The sequence below is a fragment of the Rana temporaria genome, chromosome 4, assembly GCF_905171775.1.
Source record: "Rana temporaria chromosome 4, aRanTem1.1, whole genome shotgun sequence".
In the NCBI taxonomy this organism is placed as follows: Eukaryota; Metazoa; Chordata; class Amphibia; order Anura; family Ranidae; genus Rana; species Rana temporaria.
In genome coordinates, this window is record NC_053492.1 from 425,012,517 (window position 1) to 425,031,952 (window position 19,436).

General features: G+C 41.7%; 1 protein-coding gene across 2 annotated transcripts in view; it reads left to right on the forward strand.

Moving 5' to 3' along the window:
- Window positions 1-18,874, forward strand: part of CAPN8 (calpain 8) — a 78,706-nt gene extending 59,832 nt beyond the window's left edge. For both annotated transcript variants that reach the window (XM_040351394.1, XM_040351395.1), the window contains 6 exons: window positions 2,216-2,280; window positions 3,436-3,504; window positions 3,628-3,706; window positions 5,496-5,612; window positions 17,896-17,954; window positions 18,588-18,874. In XM_040351394.1, coding sequence (XP_040207328.1) covers window positions 2,216-2,280; window positions 3,436-3,504; window positions 3,628-3,706; window positions 5,496-5,612; window positions 17,896-17,954; window positions 18,588-18,611 — 413 coding nt within the window. In that variant the 3' untranslated portion in view covers window positions 18,612-18,874. The remainder of the gene's footprint in view (window positions 1-2,215; window positions 2,281-3,435; window positions 3,505-3,627; window positions 3,707-5,495; window positions 5,613-17,895; window positions 17,955-18,587) is intronic.
- Window positions 18,875-19,436: the final 562 nt, after the last annotated feature.

Consider the following 19,436-nt stretch of genomic DNA (forward strand, 5'->3'; position numbering starts at 1 on the left):
CATGTCAATCGAGCGGAGCACTTCCGCTCGTTTCCAAATAAATAAACGTGACCCCAGTGACCAGGCACGCCCCCCTGAAGACGTTTACACGAAACGATCGTCGGCGGCGTAGCCTGGTCACGTTTTTTATCTCCCCCCATCATCCGACTTCTGAGAGCTGGCGAGGCAAGAGGAGACACAAACCGCATGCAAATTGAGGTTCCACCTCCCCATTTAAAGGCCCGCAGACCCAGTGCCGGGATGGGCACCTTTTAATGTAAGTGGCCATTTGGCCCATGTTTTGTTTTATTATTTTATATTAAAAACCGGTTGCACTATGGAGTTTTTCTGTTTTTCATTTCATTTCTGAGATTATTGGGAGAAGATTTGCCTGTGTCAACTATTGGAGAACGCATTACATGTTTGCAGACATTCAGAACTGCACAAGCGTGTTTGACTTTCTTTTTAGCGAAAGGAGTCAAAGCGCTGTGGTAAGCGCATATATTTATTCACTTTTGGGTGTCGTTTCTGCGGAAGTGGTGGAAGGATTTCTAAGCACTGCAGTATATGAGAAGATTGCATGATTTTTTCTTCTGGTCCACTGCAAGATTCACTTCATTGTTATCTAAGTGGCACACTACCACTATATATATGGACATTATTATTATCACTTAAGGAATTTTTCTTTTTCGTAATTACTTATTCAACTGTGTCTTTGCTAATTAGCTCTGAATTATTAGTTGTTTATTATTTTCAATTGTTATCACATATATTTGTAATTGCTATCACTTTAAAGGAATCTTTTGTGTCACTAGCGCCCCCTACCTATCACACATACACAGATCTGTAAGCTTGTCAGAGAGACTCTGCTGAAAGAGACAGCCTGTTTTGCGACTGTGTCATTAATTTTCTTGATAACTGTCTCCCACTGTAGTTTCCCATTAAAGCCCACCTTTGACTACCCCAGATTTGCTTCTCCCATGTGTATTTTATGTTTATAATTAATTAAAACTTACCTGGAGATTGTCCATAGCAACCAAAAAGTGTCCCTTTATGTCAAAAGTGGTTTCAGAGCAGCTAGAAAACAGCGATAATAAATTGGAATCACTTGCAGAATTGAGCGATAGCGATTTGTGGGGAAATTCGTCATCAAACACTGAAAGTAATGACAGCAACAATTCTGCAACTGAGCAAATTTCAGTGTTTTTGATTTGATTACATTATTGAATAATTTTTATTATAATTACATTATACACCTAAAATCTGAAAGAATCATACAGCCAGGGAGGTTAAAGTGTATCTAAACTCAAAAACAAAAATTTAATATTTTGCAGTTTACCAGTCCTAATGTATGGTGGCTGGGTTAGTTATTTTGGGCCAGATTCACAGCGGAGATACGACGGAGTATCTCAGATACTCCGTCGTATCTCTCAGAGTATCTATGCGACTGATTCATAGAATCAGTTACGCATAGATAGCCAGAAGATCCGACAGGTGTAATGGACTTACACTGTCGGATCTTATGATGCAATACCGCGGCCGCCGCTGGGGGGATTTTGCGTCGTAAACCAGCGTCGGGTATGAAAATTAGGAGTTACGGCGATCCACAAAGATTTTTCCCGTTGTTACGTCGTCGCAAGTGTTAGATTTCCGTCGCAAAGATAGGGCACCTTTAATATGGTGGAAAAGTACTCCACCATGTTAAAGTATGCCCATCTTTCCCGCGTCGCTTTTTTTTTTTCCCGGCGTGAGTGCTTTGTTGACGTCGCAATTCACAAAACGTCAGCGCGTCGTAATTTTGCCCAGAGCACGTCGGAAAATTTGCGACGGGAGCATGCGCAGTACATCCGGCGCGGGAGCGTGCCTAATTTAAATGGTACCCGCCCCATTTGAATTGGACCGCCTTGCGCCGGACGTATTTACGATACACCGCCGCAAATTTCCAGGTAAGTGCTTTGTGGATCGGGCACTTAGACTGAAAACTTGCGGCGGTGTAACGTAAACAGTTTACGTTACGCTGCGCTGCGGGTATGTGAATCTGGCCCTTTGTCTTTATTTTTTATCTGCTGAAAATGTTTTTAGTAGCCTGAAAAATGAATGCAGCCACAACATCGAAGGACTATTAAGCTGAAGTATATTCCAATTTCGTTATTTAGGGTTTAGATGCACCTTAGCCCTTCTTACAGTACTATCAAAAGCCAGATGGCAATGTGTAATTTTTTTCTTCTCTTTTTAGGAACAGACTTAAAGTCCACTGGATTTACAATGGCAACGTGCAGAGAGATGATCTCCCTCATGGATGTATCCTTTCTGTGACCGTATGTTGCAGATATGTCCGACAAAGGCTGTCATTTTGGAAAATCTGCAGTAGGCTCACAGCTTGGCCAAATAATTAAATTTCTTTACAATTTTAAAATAGGAACAATTCCAGAATTTTGGAATTTACGAATTTCGAATTTTCAAATTACGAATTTTGGAATTACGAATTTTGAAATTACGAATTTTGGAATCACGGAATTTTCGAATTACGGAATTTGGAATTTTTGATTTTCTACTCTCCGATTTTTGATATTTGGAATCTTGAGTTTTTGAGATTTTTAATTACCTAATTTCAAATTTTCGCATTTCCAAATTTTCCAAAATTGTAATATTCCGAAATTCCAATTTCTGAAATTTCAAAACTTCAAATTTCCGAAATTTCTAATTTACCAAATTTCTGAAAATGTGGAAATTCAAAATTTTGGAATTCGAAAATTCTGAAATTTTGAAAATCTGAAAATTCGGAAATTGAAAAATGTGGAAATTTCGTAATTAACGAATTTGTCAAAATTCGTTAAACGAATTTGGAACTAAACAAATTGCACATGTCTATCACACATACCTTCATGGTCTTATTTATTAAAGCATTAGTGAAGTTAACCATTTGTTCATGTGTGACCTATTCTTTTTTTTAAATACCCCTGCAAGCAATTAGATGTTTGATACACACAGGTTCACTTTAACTCCCCTCACTAAAAAAAAACTAAAACTAAAAAACGAATGAAACTTAAACGAAAAAGAACAAATTTTTCGGCAGTGCACGTCTACTTTTCAGCCAAATTTCACCTAAGCAGCTCATTGCGCGAAGTTGAGCGTTTCCACAAAATTTTCTCCCAAGTCAATTTGACCCAAATTATCCCTACTTTTTTGAGATAGATCTCTGGAATAGTTTTTATAAATGGTAGACTGGTAGTAAACTAGTAAAGGGTTCTGGAAGGCCCCTTCATCTGTACCCAGAGGAGCACTTTGATTTTCCTGGGTGGATTAGCTTTCTACACCGAACATCTACTTTCTGCCGATCAGCTGGTTTTGGTGCAAATTCCAGATCAGGTGTTTTTCTTGGCAAATAATAAGTTCAGGAACTTCTATTATGACACATGATTAAAAAAAACAATTCTTTGACTTAAATGTGTTAAGATGGATGGCACTGGAACGCTGAGTCTGATAGAATTTAGAACCCTCTGGATGAAGATACAGAAATATGTGGTAATTTACTCTTCCTACTATACATTGAATATGTAATATTGCTGTGATTTTAGTCTTGGACATAACAAAGTAAACGTATGAAAAAACACTTATATATTCCCTTTAAATGTAATCTGCATACAGGATATCTTTAATAAAGCAGACACTGACAGATCAGGCACCATGGATGCCCATGAAATGAGGATAGCATTACACAATGCAGGTAACGTATATCTGTTTAACTGAAAATTTATGTAAGAGGTCTTTACAAAGTTTGGCCTTTCTTCTTCCACTTAAATATGGTGAAAGAGATCCTATGCTCTATTTGTACGGTATTTTTTTCCAATCAGATAAAAGGGTGCCTGTTTCCTGCAAGATTATAGTCAGAAGCTAAAAGAAAGTGAACCACCCTGTATGAAGAAGAATTCCTGAATTCCGAATTTTCGGAAATTCGAAAATTTGGAAACTAAAATTCGGAAATTTAAAAATTCGGAAATTCAGAAACCCGGAAATTCGAAAATCCAAATTTTCAGATATTAGAATCTCAGAATTTTCGAATTCTGAATTATCAAATTTCGAATGTTCGAATTCTGAATTTTTGGATTTTCAAATTTTCAATTTTCGAATTTTGGAATTGCGAATTTTGGAATTTCAAATTTTGGAACTTCAAATTTTGGAATTTTAAATTTTGAAATTTCAAATTTTCAGAATATTGAATTTTGGAATTTCGAATTTTGGAACTTCAAATTTCCGAATTTTGAACTTCGAATTTTTGAATTTAGAATTTCCCTCGTTTTTTTGCTGTTTTCGGAAATTCAGGAAATTTGAAAATTCGGAACTCGGAAATTTGAAAATTCTGAATTTGAAAATTCTGAATTTGAAAATTCTGAATTTGAAAATTCTGAATTTGAAAATTCTGAATTTGAAAATTCTGAATTTGAAAATTCTGAATTTTCTGGATTTTGGAATTTCCGATTTTCACATTTTGGAATTTGGAATTTTCAATTTTGAATTTTGGAATTTAGAATTTTCGAATTTAGAATTTTCGAATTTTGGAAATTCGAAAATCTGAAAAAAAAAGAAAATCACTAAATATCGAAATAATAACTAACTAGTAATAACTATTAAATTATAGGTATTGGAATTTCCTTTCAAATTTGGCTGTTGAATGTAACAAATACAAATTTATCTGAAGTTACGAATTATCCGAAATAACGAAAGCCACATCTAAACAAATGGAATGGAACAAATGAATAATAAATAATAATAAAATGTTTTATTATTATTATTATTATTTATTATTATTAGTTATTTTGGATAATTCGTAACCTTAGATGAATTCATATTTGTTACGTTCACTAACAGCCAAATTAGAAAGGAAATTCCAATACCTGAATTTACGAAATTTTTAATTTTCAAAATTTTGGTATCCCGAAATTCAAATTTCCAAATTTTGGATTTTCGAATTTCAAATTTTTGAATTTTGATTTCCAAAATTAACGCTGTTAATTTTTTTTCGAATTTACGAAATTTAGCATTTCCGAAATTTAGAATTTCCTAACTTCAAATTTCTGAATTTTCAAATTTAGAATTTTCGGAATTTGAAAATTCGAAAGTTCGTAAATTGAAAAATTTGGTAATTTCGGAATGAACTGTCAAATTTTGTTAAAAAAACAAATTCGTAACGGACGAATTGCACATGTCTAATCTCTATGAGAGCCCATAAATACCTAAAAGGCTGACCTATTAGCATACATGCTAAAACCCCATACACACTCTTAGATTTTCTGCAGATTTTTGTCTTCAGATTTACCAAAACCATGCAATATGAGGTCAAACCTTGAGCATTTCAATTTGTATGCAATCAGGCAGGCGCTTGAACTACATGGATTTGGTAAATCTGAAGACAAAAATCTGCAGAAAATCTAATAGTGTATGGGGCTTATCCCAATAACAGAAGATGTAGCAATGATGGATGGCTAAGAATAATCACTGATATTGTTTTCTTCCAGGATTTAATCTTAACAACCAGATCCAGCAGAGCATCGCTCAGCGCTACGCTGCAAACGACCTGACTGTAAACTTTGATGCATTTATTGCCTGCATGATACGTCTGGAGACTTTGTTCAGTAAGTGAGAGATCAGCAAACCAAAAACTCTCATGTTCCCGCAGACATTACACAGAGCACTTCTTTATAGTGCTGACATTTAAGGACAGTAACATTTTGGAGCAGGGCTAAGGCTTTAGGCAGTAGATGAGGTTAGGGGTTTGTTAGTGTGGGGTCAAAGGTTAGGGGTGAAAGTGGTATTAACCACTTAAGCTCCGGACCAATACGCTGTCTAAAGACCAGAGGTGTTTTTACAATTTGGCAATGCGCTGCTTTAACTGGTAATTGCGCGGTCATGCAATGTTGTACCGAAACGAAACTTGCGTCCTTTTCTTCCCACAAATAGAGCTTTATTTTGATGGTATTTGATCGCCTCTGCGATTTTTATTTTTTGCGATATAAACGCAAAAAGACCGTAAATTTTGAAAAAAAATGATTTTTCTTATAACAAAAAGTAAAAAAAATCGAATAAACTAAATTTTAGTCAAACATTTAGGCCAAAATGTATTCAGCCACATGTCTTTAGTAAAAAAAATCACAATAAGCGTATATTTATTGGTTTTCGCAAAAGTTATAGCGTCTACAAACTAGGGTACATTTTCTGGAATTTACACAGCTTTTATTTTATGACTGCCTATCTCATTTCTTGAGGTGCTAAAATGGCAAGGCAGTACAAAACCCCCCCAAATGACCCCATTTTGGAAAGTAGACACCCCAAGGAAACTGCTGAGAGGCATGTTGAGTCCATTGAATATTTAATTTTTTTGTCCCAAGTGATTGAATAATGACAAAAAAAAAAAAAAAAAAAAAATGTTTACAAAAAGTTGTCACTAAATGATATATTTCTCACACATGCCATGGTTATATGTGGAATTGCACCCCAAAATACATTCTGCTGCTTCTCCTGAGTACGGGGATACCACATGTGTGGGACTTTTTGGGAGCCTAGCCGCATACGGGGCCCCAAAACCCAAGCACCGCCTTCAGCATTTCTAAGGGCACAAATTTTTGATTTCACTCCTCACTACCTATCAAGGTTTCGAAGGCCATAAAATGCCAAAATAGCAAAAAAAAAAAAACAAATGACCCCATTTTGGAAAGTAGACACCCTAAGCTATTTGCTGAGAGGCATGTCGAGTCCATGGAATATTTTATATTTTGACACAAGTTGCGGGAATATGACAAACTGATTTTTTTTTGCACAAAGTTGTCACTAAATGATATATTGCTCACACATGCCATAGTTATATGTGGAATTGCACCCCAAAAGACATTCTGCTGCTTCTCCCGAGTACGGGGATACCACATATGTGGGACTTTTTGTGAGCCTAGCCACGTACGGGGCCCCGAAAACAAAGCACCGCCTTCAAGATTTCTAAGGGCATACATTTTTGATTTCACTCCTCACTACCTATCACTACCTATCACAGTTTTGAAGGCCATAAAATGCCAAGATGTCACACAACCCCCCCAAATGACCCCATTTTGGAAAGAAGACACCCCAAGCTATTTGCTGAGAGGCATGTTGAGTCCATGGAATATTTAATTTTATGGCCCCAAGTGATTGAATAATGACCAAAAAAAAAAAAAAAAAAAATTTTTACAAAACGTTGTCACTAAATGATATATTTCTCACATATGCCATGGGCATATGTGGAATTGCACCCCAAAATACATTCTGCTGCTTCTCCTGAGTACGGGGATACCACATGTGTGGGACTTTTTGGGAGCCTAGCCGCGTACGGGACCCCGAAAACCAATCACCGCCTTCAGGATTTCTAAGGGCATAAATTTTTGATTTCACTCCTCACTACCTATCACAGTTTCGAAGGCAATAAAATGCCAAAACAGCACAAAACCCCCCCAAATGACCCCATTTTGGAAAGTAGACACCCCAAGCTATTTGCTGAGAGGCATGTTGAGTCCATGGAATATTTAATTTTTTTGCCCCAAGTCACTGAATAATGACCAAAAAAAAAAAAATACAAAACGTTGTCACTAAATGATATATTTCTCACACATGCCACGGTTATATGTGGAATTGCACCCCAAAATACATTCTGCTGCTTCTCCTGAGTACGGGGATACCACATGTGTGGGACTTTTTGGGAGCCTAGCCGCGTACGGGGCCCCGAAAACCAAGCACTGCCTTCAAGATTTGTGTGAGTGAAATCAAAAATTTATGTCCTTAGAAATCTTGAAGGCGGTGCTTGGTTTTCGGGGTCTCATACGCGGCTAGGCTCCCAAAAAGTCCCACACATGTGGTATCCCCGTACTCAGGAGAAGTAGCAGAATGTATTTTGGGGTGTAATTCCACATATAACCATGGCATGTGTGAGAAATATATCATTTAGTGACAATGTTTTGTACATTTTTTTATTTTAATTTTTTTTGGTCATGATTCAATCACTTGGGGCAAAAAAATTAAATATTCCATGGACTCAACATGCCTCTCAGCAAATAGCTTGGGGTGTCTACTTTCCAAAATGGGGTCATTTGGGGTTTTTTTGTGCTATTTTGGCATTTTATGGCCTTCGAAACTGTGATAGGTAGTGAGGAGTGAAATCAAAAATTTGCGCCCTTAGAAATGCTGAAGGCGGTGCTTGGTTTTCGGGGTCCCGTACGCGGCTAGGCTCCCAAAAAGTCCCAAACATGTGGTATCCCCGTACTCAGGAGAAGCAGCAGAATGTATTTTAGGGTGCAACTCCACATATAACCATGGCATGTGTGAGCAATATATCATTTAGTGACACATTTTTCTTTTTTTTTTTTTTTTCTCATTATTCAATCACTTTGGACAAAAAAAAAAAAAATCAATGGACTCAACATGCCTCTCAGCAGTTTCCTTGGGGTGTCTTCTTTCCAAAATGGGGTCATTTGGGTTTTTTTTGTGCTATTTTGGCATTTTATGGCCTTCGAAACTGTGATAGGTAGTGAGGAGTGAAATCAAAAATTTACACCCTTAGAAAGCCTGAAGGCGGTGATTGGTTTTTGGGGTCCCGTACGCGGCTAGGCTCCCAAAAAGTCTCACACATGTGGTATCCCCGTACTCAGGAGAAGCAGCAGAATGCATTTTGGGGTGTAATTCCACATATGCCCATGGCATGTTTGAGCAATATATCATTTAGTGACAACTTTGCGCAAAAAAAAATATATATATATATATATATTTATATTTCCCGCAACTTGGGTCAAAATCTAAAATATTCCATGGACTTAAGATGCCTCTCAGCAAATAGCTTGGGGTGTCTACTTTCCAAAATGGGGTCATTTGGGGGGGTTTTCAATTGTCCTGGCATTTTATGCACAACAATTAGAAGCTTATGTCACACATCACCCACTCTTCTAACCACTTGAAGAAAAAGCCCTTTCTGACACTGTTTGTTTACATAAAAACATATTATTTTTTTGCAAGAAAGTAAAGTTGAACCCCCAAACATTATATATTTTTTTAAAGCAAAGGCCCTACAGATTAAAATGGTAGGTGTTGCAAAAAAAATTTCCACACAGTATTTGCGCAGCGTTTTTTCAAACGCATTTTTTGGGGAAAAAATACACTTTTTTTTATTTTAAAGCACTAAAACACACTATATTGCCCAAATTATTGATGAAATAAAAATTATGATCTTAGGCCGAGTACATGGATACCAAACACGACATACTTTAAAATTGCGCACAAACGCGCAGTGGCGACAAACTACATACATTTTTAAAAGCCTTTAAAAGCCTTTACAGGTTACCACATTAGATTTACAGAGTAGGTCTACTGCTAAAATGACTGCCCTCGATCTGCCCTTCGCGGTGATACCTCACATGCATGGTGCAATTGCTGTTTACATATGACTCCAGACCGACGCTTGCGTTCGTCTTTGCGCAAGAGCAGGGGGGGACAGGGATGCTTTTTTTTATTTTTTTATTTTTTTATATATTTATTTCGCTTTTTTTATTTTATTTGTTAACTGTTCCTTCCATTTATTTATTTTTTTACCATTTTTATTGTTATCTCAGGGAATGTAAATATCCCTTATGATAGCAATAGTTAGTGACAGGTACTCTTTTTTTTTTTTAAATGGGGTCTATTAGACCCTAGATCTTTCCTCTGCCCTCAAAGCATCTGACCACACCAAGATCGGTGTGATAAAATGCTTTCCCATATTCTCAATGGCGCCGTTTATATCTGGGGGGGGGGACATTCCCTCCCACTGAATGTAAAAGCAGTCTAGAGGCTAATTAGCCGCTAGGACTGCTTTTACATGAAAGCCGACCGCTGGCTGAAAAGAATGATACCAAGATGATGCCTAAACCCGCAGGCATCATTCTGGTATAACCATTCAAAGTCCTGCAACATACCAGTACGTTGATGGTTCTTGTTGGACATGTATTGTAATCTTTTTTTTTTTCATGCAGTCTGTTGGCTGAACAAAAAAAAGATTGATCGGTGGGTATGCCCACCATTAGAATACCTCCCTTCATCCACCCACTTCTAATGATGGGCATACATGCACCATTTATATATGCCGAAGCATGGGGGCATCCTCCCGCAAAAAAGTTATGCCGCGTACGGTCGGACTTTTCTATGCCGCGTACACACGGTCGGACTTTTCTATGCCGTGTACACATGGTCAGACTTTTCCACAGGAAAGCCTCCGTAGGAATGTCAACCGTATGTACGCGGCATTAGGAGCAAAATCGCTCCTCCGCCCCTAATGCCCCCATGCTCCGGCATATATGCTCTTTTTTGAACTGTAGTGGTGAAATCACCTCCTACAGCATTGGAGTCGCGGCTTTATATATCGTGGGAGCAAACGCTGTTGCTGTCACGCTAAATAAATCCGCACTGCAACTGAATGGCGTACCTGCTAAGCAAATGATGGTTAACATTAAAACAAAGTAACATTCCAGTATAACAGTAAGATCATACCATACCTGCAAAGCAAATACCTATAAAAAAACATAGTAAAAAATAAAACATTTTTTAACGCAACCTGTGCCTAAAATATATATATATGCCAAAGCATGGGGGCATCCTCCCGCAAAAAAGTTATGCCGCGTACGGTCGGACTTTTCTATGCCGCGTACACACGGTCGGACTTTTCTATGCCGTGTACACATGGTCAGACTTTTCCACGGGAAAGCCTCCGTAGGAATGTCAACCGTATGTACGCGGCATTAGGAGCAAAATCGCTCCTCCGCCCCTGCTGCCCGCATGCTTCGGCATATATGCTCTTTTTTTTAACTGTGGTGGTGAAATCACCTCCTACAGCACTGGAGTCGCGGCTTTATATATCGTGGGAGCAAACGCTGTTGCTGTCAAGATAAATAAGTCCGCGCAACAGCTGAATGGCGTACCTGAAAACAGTAAAATAAATTACATACCTGAAAAGCAAGCATGAAAAAACATAACAACAATAAAACTTTGCAGAATAGAATACAGTAAAAAAGAGCAGAACAATAGAGAGAGAATAGAGAGGGAGAGAACAATAAAACGACAACTATTTTTGGTTTTTTTATTTTATATTTTTTTGTGTGTTTTTATTTTTTACTTTTTTTTTTTTTTTTTTTAACACTTTTTTTTGTAACTGTGAACTGTAACTTCAACTTTTCGGTTCCAGGTTTGGGTCTCTCAAAATGCGATGGCATCTTGGGAGACCCTGTGTGAGTGTGCCTAGCCTGTGAAATGTTTCACCCTACACTAATAATTAACGTGTGTGTGGAAGCGTTCAAAACATTCACCAATACAAAGACCAGGATTGCCAGGACATTTGGGACAAAAATAACGGGTGTCACGCCTAAATCCGCGCTTGGTACAGACACGACATTTTCTTTGGGGGGCTCGTTGGGTAGGGGTACTCGGGAGGACATAAGAAAAATGCCTCTCATGCAGTCGGCTTACTGCATTTGGTAGGAGATGGTGAGGTACAATACCGCCTGGATACAGGAGTTCTGTGATGATATCCCTCTGGAATTGAAGGAAGGATTCATTCCGTCCTGAAGCTCTGTATACGACATGAGCATTCAGTAGAGCCAATTGAAATAAATGTAGAGACACTTTTTTGTACCAGCGTCTCGTCTTACGGGCAATATGATACGGCGCCATCAACTGGTCGTTGAGGTCCACCCCTCCCATATTAAGGTTATATTCGTGGACACAGAGGGGTTTCTCCACAACACCAGTCGCCGTACGAATTTGGACTGTCGTGTCTGCGTGAAGGGTGGTAAGAACGAAAACATTCCTATTGTCCCGCCACTTCACAGCGAGCAAATTTTTACATCTGCAGCAGGCTCTCGCCCCCGGCCTAACACGGGCATCTACAAGCCGCTGGGGGAAGCCCCGGCGATTAGGTCGCACGGTGCCACATGCTCCAATCTGTTGATCAAATAAGTGGCTAAAAAGTGGCACGCTGCTGTAAAAATTGTCCACATACAAATGGTACCCCTTTCCGAATAAGGGTGACACCAAGTCCCAAACAATCTTGCCAGCGCTCCCCATGTAATCTGGGCATCCTTCCGGCTCTACCTGACTATCTTTTCCCTCGTAAACCCTAAAGCTCCATGTGTAGCCTGTGGCCCTGTCACAGAGCTTATAGAGCTTGACCCCGTATCTGGCACGCTTGCTGGGAAGGTACTGTTTGAAAGACAAGCGGCCAGCAAATTTAATCAGGGACTCATCAACGCATACAACCTGCTGGGGATTAAACAAGGCTGCAAAACGTTCGTTGAAATGGTTTACGAGGGGCCGAATTTTGTAGAGCCGGTCAAATTCAGGGTCTCCACGTGGACGACAAAGTGCATTGTCACTGAAATGCAGGAACCGCAGGATCGCCTCGTATCGTCTCCTGGCCATGTGAGCAGAGAAAATGTACATATGGTCAATGGGATGTGTGGACCAATACATCCGCAATGACGGAAATTTGTGTATGCCCATGTTGAGGGTAAGGCCCAGAAAGGTCTTAAATTCGGAAACCTCGAGAGGTTTCCATTCTTTGGCAAGGCGAGACTGGGGGTTAGCGGCGATGTAAGTACCAGCATATAAATTGGTCTGGTCCACAATAGATCTATAGAGATCTTCCGTGAAATACAGCGAATAAAAATCAAGTGACATAAAGTTCGCTGTATCCACCTGAATACCGGGTTGGCCAGTGAATGGGGGAAGTACAGGTGCTGTAGAAGTGGTGGGGACCCAATCAGGATAGGCAAATTCTACAGGAAGGGCACTATGGGCACGACGGGCCTGTCTCTGTCTTTTTCTTGGTGGCAGCGGGACACTACTTGTGCTTGCCACATCGCCAGCTTCAACTGCACTTATGGGACTCGCCACGTCACCAAGTGTTACTGCAGTGCTGGATAAACGACCAGGGTGTACTAGGCCGCTGGTGCTTGCCAATTCACCAGAAGGAATAGCGGCGCTAGTACTGGATCTCTGCTCCATACGAGGGTCCTGCGGTTCTTGCTGCTCAACAACATCAGAATGGGATCGGGTACGCCTGGCCTTAGCAGGGACCTCAACTTCGTCGTGCGAGCTATCTGACATGGAGCCGCTGTCGTAAATGGGTTCATATTCTGAGCCAGAATCTGTCAGATGCGTGACCTCCTCCTCTTCACTATCTGACATGCACATGAACTCAAAGGCCTGCTTATCATTGTACCTTCGGTTTGCCATTTTGGACTCTAAATTTAGTGGTACAATGGTAAGGATTCACAGGTAAAAAAAGCACCTGACTATAGAAAAGCAAATGTAGAAAACGCTTCAAAAAAAACTGTAAGCGATCGCAGGGATCAGGCCTGTCTCTGCGAACGCTGCAGTTATGTGTCTTGTGTTTTGTAAGTGACAGTGATCGATCGATACTGCACTTGGGTGGGTTGGGCTGGGCAGAGGGGGAAAACGCAGGTGCTAGCGGGTATCTGGGCTGATTCCGCTAACAATGCGTTTTTGGGTACCCTAAACTGCTGGGTACGCTAGTATAGATCTGATCAGATCAGGTATCGATCCGTTCAGATCCTATACCACTAAGGGGGGTGTATGCTTAGCGAGTGGGTGTAAGCGGTACTGGCTCTAACCTAACGCTGCCTGGGGTGACGCAGACCCTGACTGGCGCTAAAATTAAATTTATATCACCCGCCGGGTGATCAGGGGGTTAAACCTATTGGGTTATATACGGCGGGTGCTCTGATGCTATAAACAGCAAACTAACCAACCAGCGTCAACCGTAACACTTATACGGTGATCACTGGTGAAAGGGTTAACTAGGGGGCAATCAGGGGGTTAAAACCTTTATTCGGTAATATATGGGGGTACCTAACGCTTTCTAAAAACCTGGTGGCGAACCTAAAATAACTAAATAACTAACTGGCTAACCACGTCACCAGTGACACTTATACAGTGATCAGTGGTGAAAGGGTTAACTCTAGGGGCAATCAGGGGTTAAAACCTTTATTTATGGGGGTACCTAACGCTATATAAACCTGGCGGCGAACCTCAAAAAAAACTAACTGCCTAGCGGCAACAGTGACACTAATACAGCGATCAGAAACCGATCGCTTAGTGACACTGGCAATAGGGGTGAAAGGGTTAACTCTAGGGGCAATCAGGGGTTAAAACCTTTATTTATGGGGGTACCTAACGCTATATAAACCTGGCGGCGAACCTCAAAAAAAACTAACTGCCTAGCGGCAACAGTGACACTAATACAGCGATCAGAAACCGATCGCTTAGTGACACTGGCAATAGGGGTGAAAGGGTTAACTCTAGGGGCAATCAGGGGTTAAAACCTTTATTTATGGGGGTACCTAACGCTATATAAACCTGGCGGCGAACCTCAAAAAAAACTAACTGCCTAGCGGCAACAGTGACACTAATGCAGCGATCAGAAACCGATCGCTTAGTGACACTGGCAATAGGGGTGAAAGGGTTAACTTTAGGGGCAATCAGGGGTTAAACCTTTATTGGGGGGGGGGGTAGGGGGCTACCCTGGACCTAAAGGGGCCTAAACCTAACTGCCCTGACACTTTTTTCTGTCACACTGACACTAAAAGCAGTGATCAGAAAATAAATGATCACTGCAATCAGTGACACTGTGACAGGGGGTGATCTGGGGGTGCTGGGGGGGTGATCGGGGGGGGTTATGTGCCTATGTGTGCTGTGTCAGTGTGCTGTTGGTGCAACTCACAGTACTGACGTCTTCTCTCCTCTGGAATCAAACGAAAAGACCGCCAGAGGGGAGAAAACGTCACTTCCTCCCTGCCTGTGTTTACAGTTACACAGGCAGGGAGGGCTCTGCTGCATTCTCATTCGCTGAGGGAGATCGAGAGGGGACGGCTGGAAACCAATAGCCGCCCCCTCCTCCCGGACCTCCCGTACACCGTTCCCGGCCGCCGCATGTACCGGAGGGGGTCCCGATCGGACCCCCGAACCGAGGTAAGGCGGGGACGTACCTATACGCCCATGTGCCTGTACGTGCCATATTGTGGACGTATATGTACATGCGGTGGTCGGGAACTGGTTAAACCCCAAACCAAAAATTTAATATATTGCAGCTTACCAATCCCTAGATGTAGTGGCTGCATTAGGCTTCTTTTTATATGGCTTTTTCCCCGATGATCTGGCCAATAACACACCTCCTGTATTAGGCCCCTTTCACACTGAGGTGTAATTCAGGCGTTTTAGCGCTAAAAATAGCGCATAAGTAACGCCTGAAATAATCCTGCCCGAGGGCTTTCACACTGAGGCGATGCGCTGGCAGGAGGAAAAAAATCTCCTCCAGCGCCCGAATATCGCGGGAAATACGATGATATAGCGGCGCTAAAAATTGTGCCACTATACCGCCACCGCACCTCACATGCCCAGTGTAAAAGGGGCCTTAGAGTGCCCCTAGCCTGGATGAAGGCACAAAAGACACCTTTGGACACATCGCTGTCAATATGGGGGGAGGAAAGTGTTAGATGCACTAGCAGATTTAGATGCACTAACAGATTGAAGCCAAACTCCAAATACAGTGGAACCTTGGATTACGAGCATAATCCGTTCCAATACTGCATGTGGCCAGAGGTGGGGGGGGGCACTGGAGAGCCTCAGTTATACTCGGAAAGGCTCAGGGACAGCTCGGCTGAACTCGGAAAACCTCGGAAATGCTCGGGAACGGAGTATTTACGAGTTGTTCCGAACGGCTCTGATCGGCTCCGGTGCTCCCGCACCTCAGGCCAAATGCGGTACTGCTCACCGCTGTGGCTTTGTGAGACAACACTCGCAAACCGAGTCAGGATTTTCCAAAAAACTACTCGTATTGTGAAACGCTCGTTGACCGCGTTACTCGCAATCCAAGATTTCACTGTAACACTTTTTAAGTAGTTACAGCAAACAGTTTTGTTCCTTTTGGGATTAAGGTTTTACATAAATAAATAAAAGCTCATCATTTTAAGCACCACTCCCGGTGGTAGATGTTTTGTTTCAACCCTCTAACTGCTACATCTGCACGACAGTTCTTTTGAAAAACAACAGACTTACCAGGTGAAAATAAAAGCCTAAAAAATAAAACAAATGCAGCCACCACATGTAACAATTGGTAAGCTGCAATATAATAAATGTTTGATTTTAGGTTTGATTTGATGTTTAATACTGCTTTAGGGTTAGGCTGCACATAGATGTTTCGTTATTTTTTTTTTTTTGATTAGCCAGAGGGCTGATCGATAAAAAGAACAGATTCCCCCATCCACATAAACAAGGTGGTTGGATGAACCCTCCCTACTGTGCCATTGTATTCTGATAGCGGGACTCCTTTGCTGTGAGAATACATTGATCAGCGGCTGCAGCTGCTGATCAACAAAAATGTTCCAACATTCCTATCCGACAGAAGTTGTTATATTGACATCTGTTGAGCGGGAACAACTACAGGGAACAAAATTTGTCCCGTCCACCCTGCACAATTAGGATCCATCTATGGCCAGCTTAAAGTGTTTGTTAAACCTATTTCTTAAAAACTGCCAGCCCCTGTATTAGAGGCTGACATACCACACTGTGTAAATCCTTTCTAAAACAAGCATTCTAAAGCTATTTAGAGCTGTCTTCAGGCCGGTCACGTGACTCACAGATGCTTCACCCTCTGATACACAACTACTGCAGGAGGGACCGTGATCTCCCTCTGACGTCGGCCGGGGAGATCACGTGGCCGCTTGGCTCCTCCCGCTGAAGACCTGTCTCAGAGCTGTAAAGCGGCCGCGAGTCACGTAACCGGCCTGAAGACGGCTCTAAATAGCTATTTAGAACTCTTGTTTTTAGAAAGGATTTTACAAGTGCGGTATGACAGCCTCTAATAGAGGGGCTGGCAGTGACCATTGTAGGTTTATTTTTTATTTTTTTTAATAATAACGGTGGGGGGCAGGGCAGAGCGGTAACAGACACAGATAGGGAGCTGACATTCAGGGAGAAGGGGGTGAGGGGGGAGAGAGGAGAGCAGAGCAGGCAGCGTATGTTGGAAGGACACACTCTGACCACTGTGGTCATGGCTGAATTGCCCTGGTTATCGTGGTCAGTATAGAGAGGGGATACAGGAAGTGGCAGGTTCAGGGAGGCATTCTTTCCTCTAATCATGCTTGCACAGCTGATCCCCATTCTAGGGAGCTATCTGCTGATAACAGTGATGCTTGTACGATGTTTCTGGAGATTGATTTGATTTGTGAAAAGCAGCAAGACAGTTCTAGGAGCAGGGGGGTGCTGGTGGTTTTTAAAGAGGTTATCAGCACTTACAGAACTGGTAGATGAATCAAGCCTAGTTCATACTACTTTTTTTCCGTTCGTTCAGTAGGTTGAATGAAAAACAACAGGGATCAGGTCAGAGCCGCTGTACTAACAATCCGATGTTAGTACATCCATCTCCCCTGCTGTGTTATTGTTTTCTCACAGGGGGAAACCCCCCCCCCCTGAACACTATGGGCAGCGCTCTCATTTGGCTGAGATCGCTGATCGGGAGTCGGTCGGCTCCTGGTTTTCCAGCATGCTCGTCCGACAGAAGCCGGGGCAAACTGTCGGACCGGCTACCATACACACGGCCGAATGTAGGCTGGTTTTTATTGAATGGCTTTTTTTATTGATCGATTTTTTTTTTGATCGGACTGGCTGCCATACACACGAGCCGAATGTAGGCTGGTTTTTATTGAACCGGCCGATGTCGCCCAGCATTCGGCCCGTGTGTACTAGGCTTCAGGGTCCACTTTAATGCGATCCAGGACACTGACAGCACACATGGAAGGCCAGTGGCTCTATGAAATTATCTTACACTAAATAAAATGCATTTTATTTGTTCTCTTCCAGGAATGTTTAACCTTTTAGACAAGAATAAAAGCGGAACCATTGATCTGACCTTACCCGAGGTACGGTAAATCTTATTGAAAACATTCTGTTTGTTTCTGTTTTACTTCCTCTTTTGCTCCGTGTAAACCCTGCGAGTATCCCCTTAGAAGTCGATGGAAACAAAAATAATTTGTTCCGCATTGACTTCTATGGCATGCAATACTGCATGTGGCCAGAGGTGGGGGGGGGCGCCGGAGAGCCTCAGAAATACTCGGGACAGCTCGGCTGAACTCAGAAAACCCTCGGAGGGACTCTGGAACTGAGTTCTTCAGAGTATTTCCAACTTTTCCAAGTATTTCTGAAGGGCTCCAATTGGCTCAGGCGCCCCCGCACCTCTGGTCAAATGCGGTACTGCACACCGCTGTTGCTTGAATCCTGCTTGTTTTGCGAGACAACACTCGCAACCTGAGTCAGGATTTAAAAAAAAAAAATGCTCGTATTGCGAAACGCTCATTAACCGCGTTACTTGCAATTCGAGGTCTCACTGTAGTCAATGTTAATAGAGAGAGTGAAGTCTCGCTTTTACATCCTTCCAGAATACACAAAATCACAAGCATTGCCTATCTCGCCGCCATCTTTTGCAGCATATTATTGGCTGATAGAGAACTTCTGACCCTAATTTATGCTAATTGTGACTTCTCTTATTTCTACAGTGGATCTGCTCTACCGTGGTTTAGAAGACATTGTGGATGGGACAGATGTGCCTTTTTGATGATTTAAATATTTTTGCTACTTTTTTTAATGATAAACCCTAAACTAGAAGTTTACTTTTTTGCCTGTTGGTTCAACGAAACATTAATTACTGTAACAGAGGTTAAAATAGCTTGTATGATCGCAACATGCTGTCCTTTGCTGACCACTTGGTTTGGTGCAAGTTTATGCCAGTACTTATATGATGAAGAAATGCTATCCTTGCTAATAAACCTGTCATGGGACCTGTCCTACGTCTCTTTTTTTTATATCAATAACATTGGTAACTAATCCATTTTGAATTCTTTATACATCTGCAAGCACAAATCTGTGTCTGCCCCTAGGAGGGCTTATGCCGTGGACTGTGTACTCACATGTGCGTACATTCACGTACATTCTGTCGTGGGTTATGAGGCAAATAATAATAATAACTTGTGGCACTGAGCTCCGGGACAGTGGCATCACTAGGGTTGGTGTCACCTGGTGCGGTAAAAATGCTTCTACACACCCTATTTTTGGCCCAGCATTGGAGCTTGTTGTGGCTGTCGATAAGGCCTAGAGGATAGCAGGTTAGGCACTTCCTAATGGCTCAGTCCCTAGGAACAGTGTTGGATAATGTCCAACAGGCCCTCTTACCAGACCCAGCGAAATCACAACAGTGCTCTTTCTGGCTAGATGTTCGCTCACTCTGGGTTGGACAGGCCGACTCTTGTCAGTAGTGTAGCATGTCTCTACCCTGAAAGTGGCTCCGTCCTGCTATTTGCCGGGTTCCAGGCTCTCACTCGCCCCCCCCCCCTGCAGAGTGCATGCTG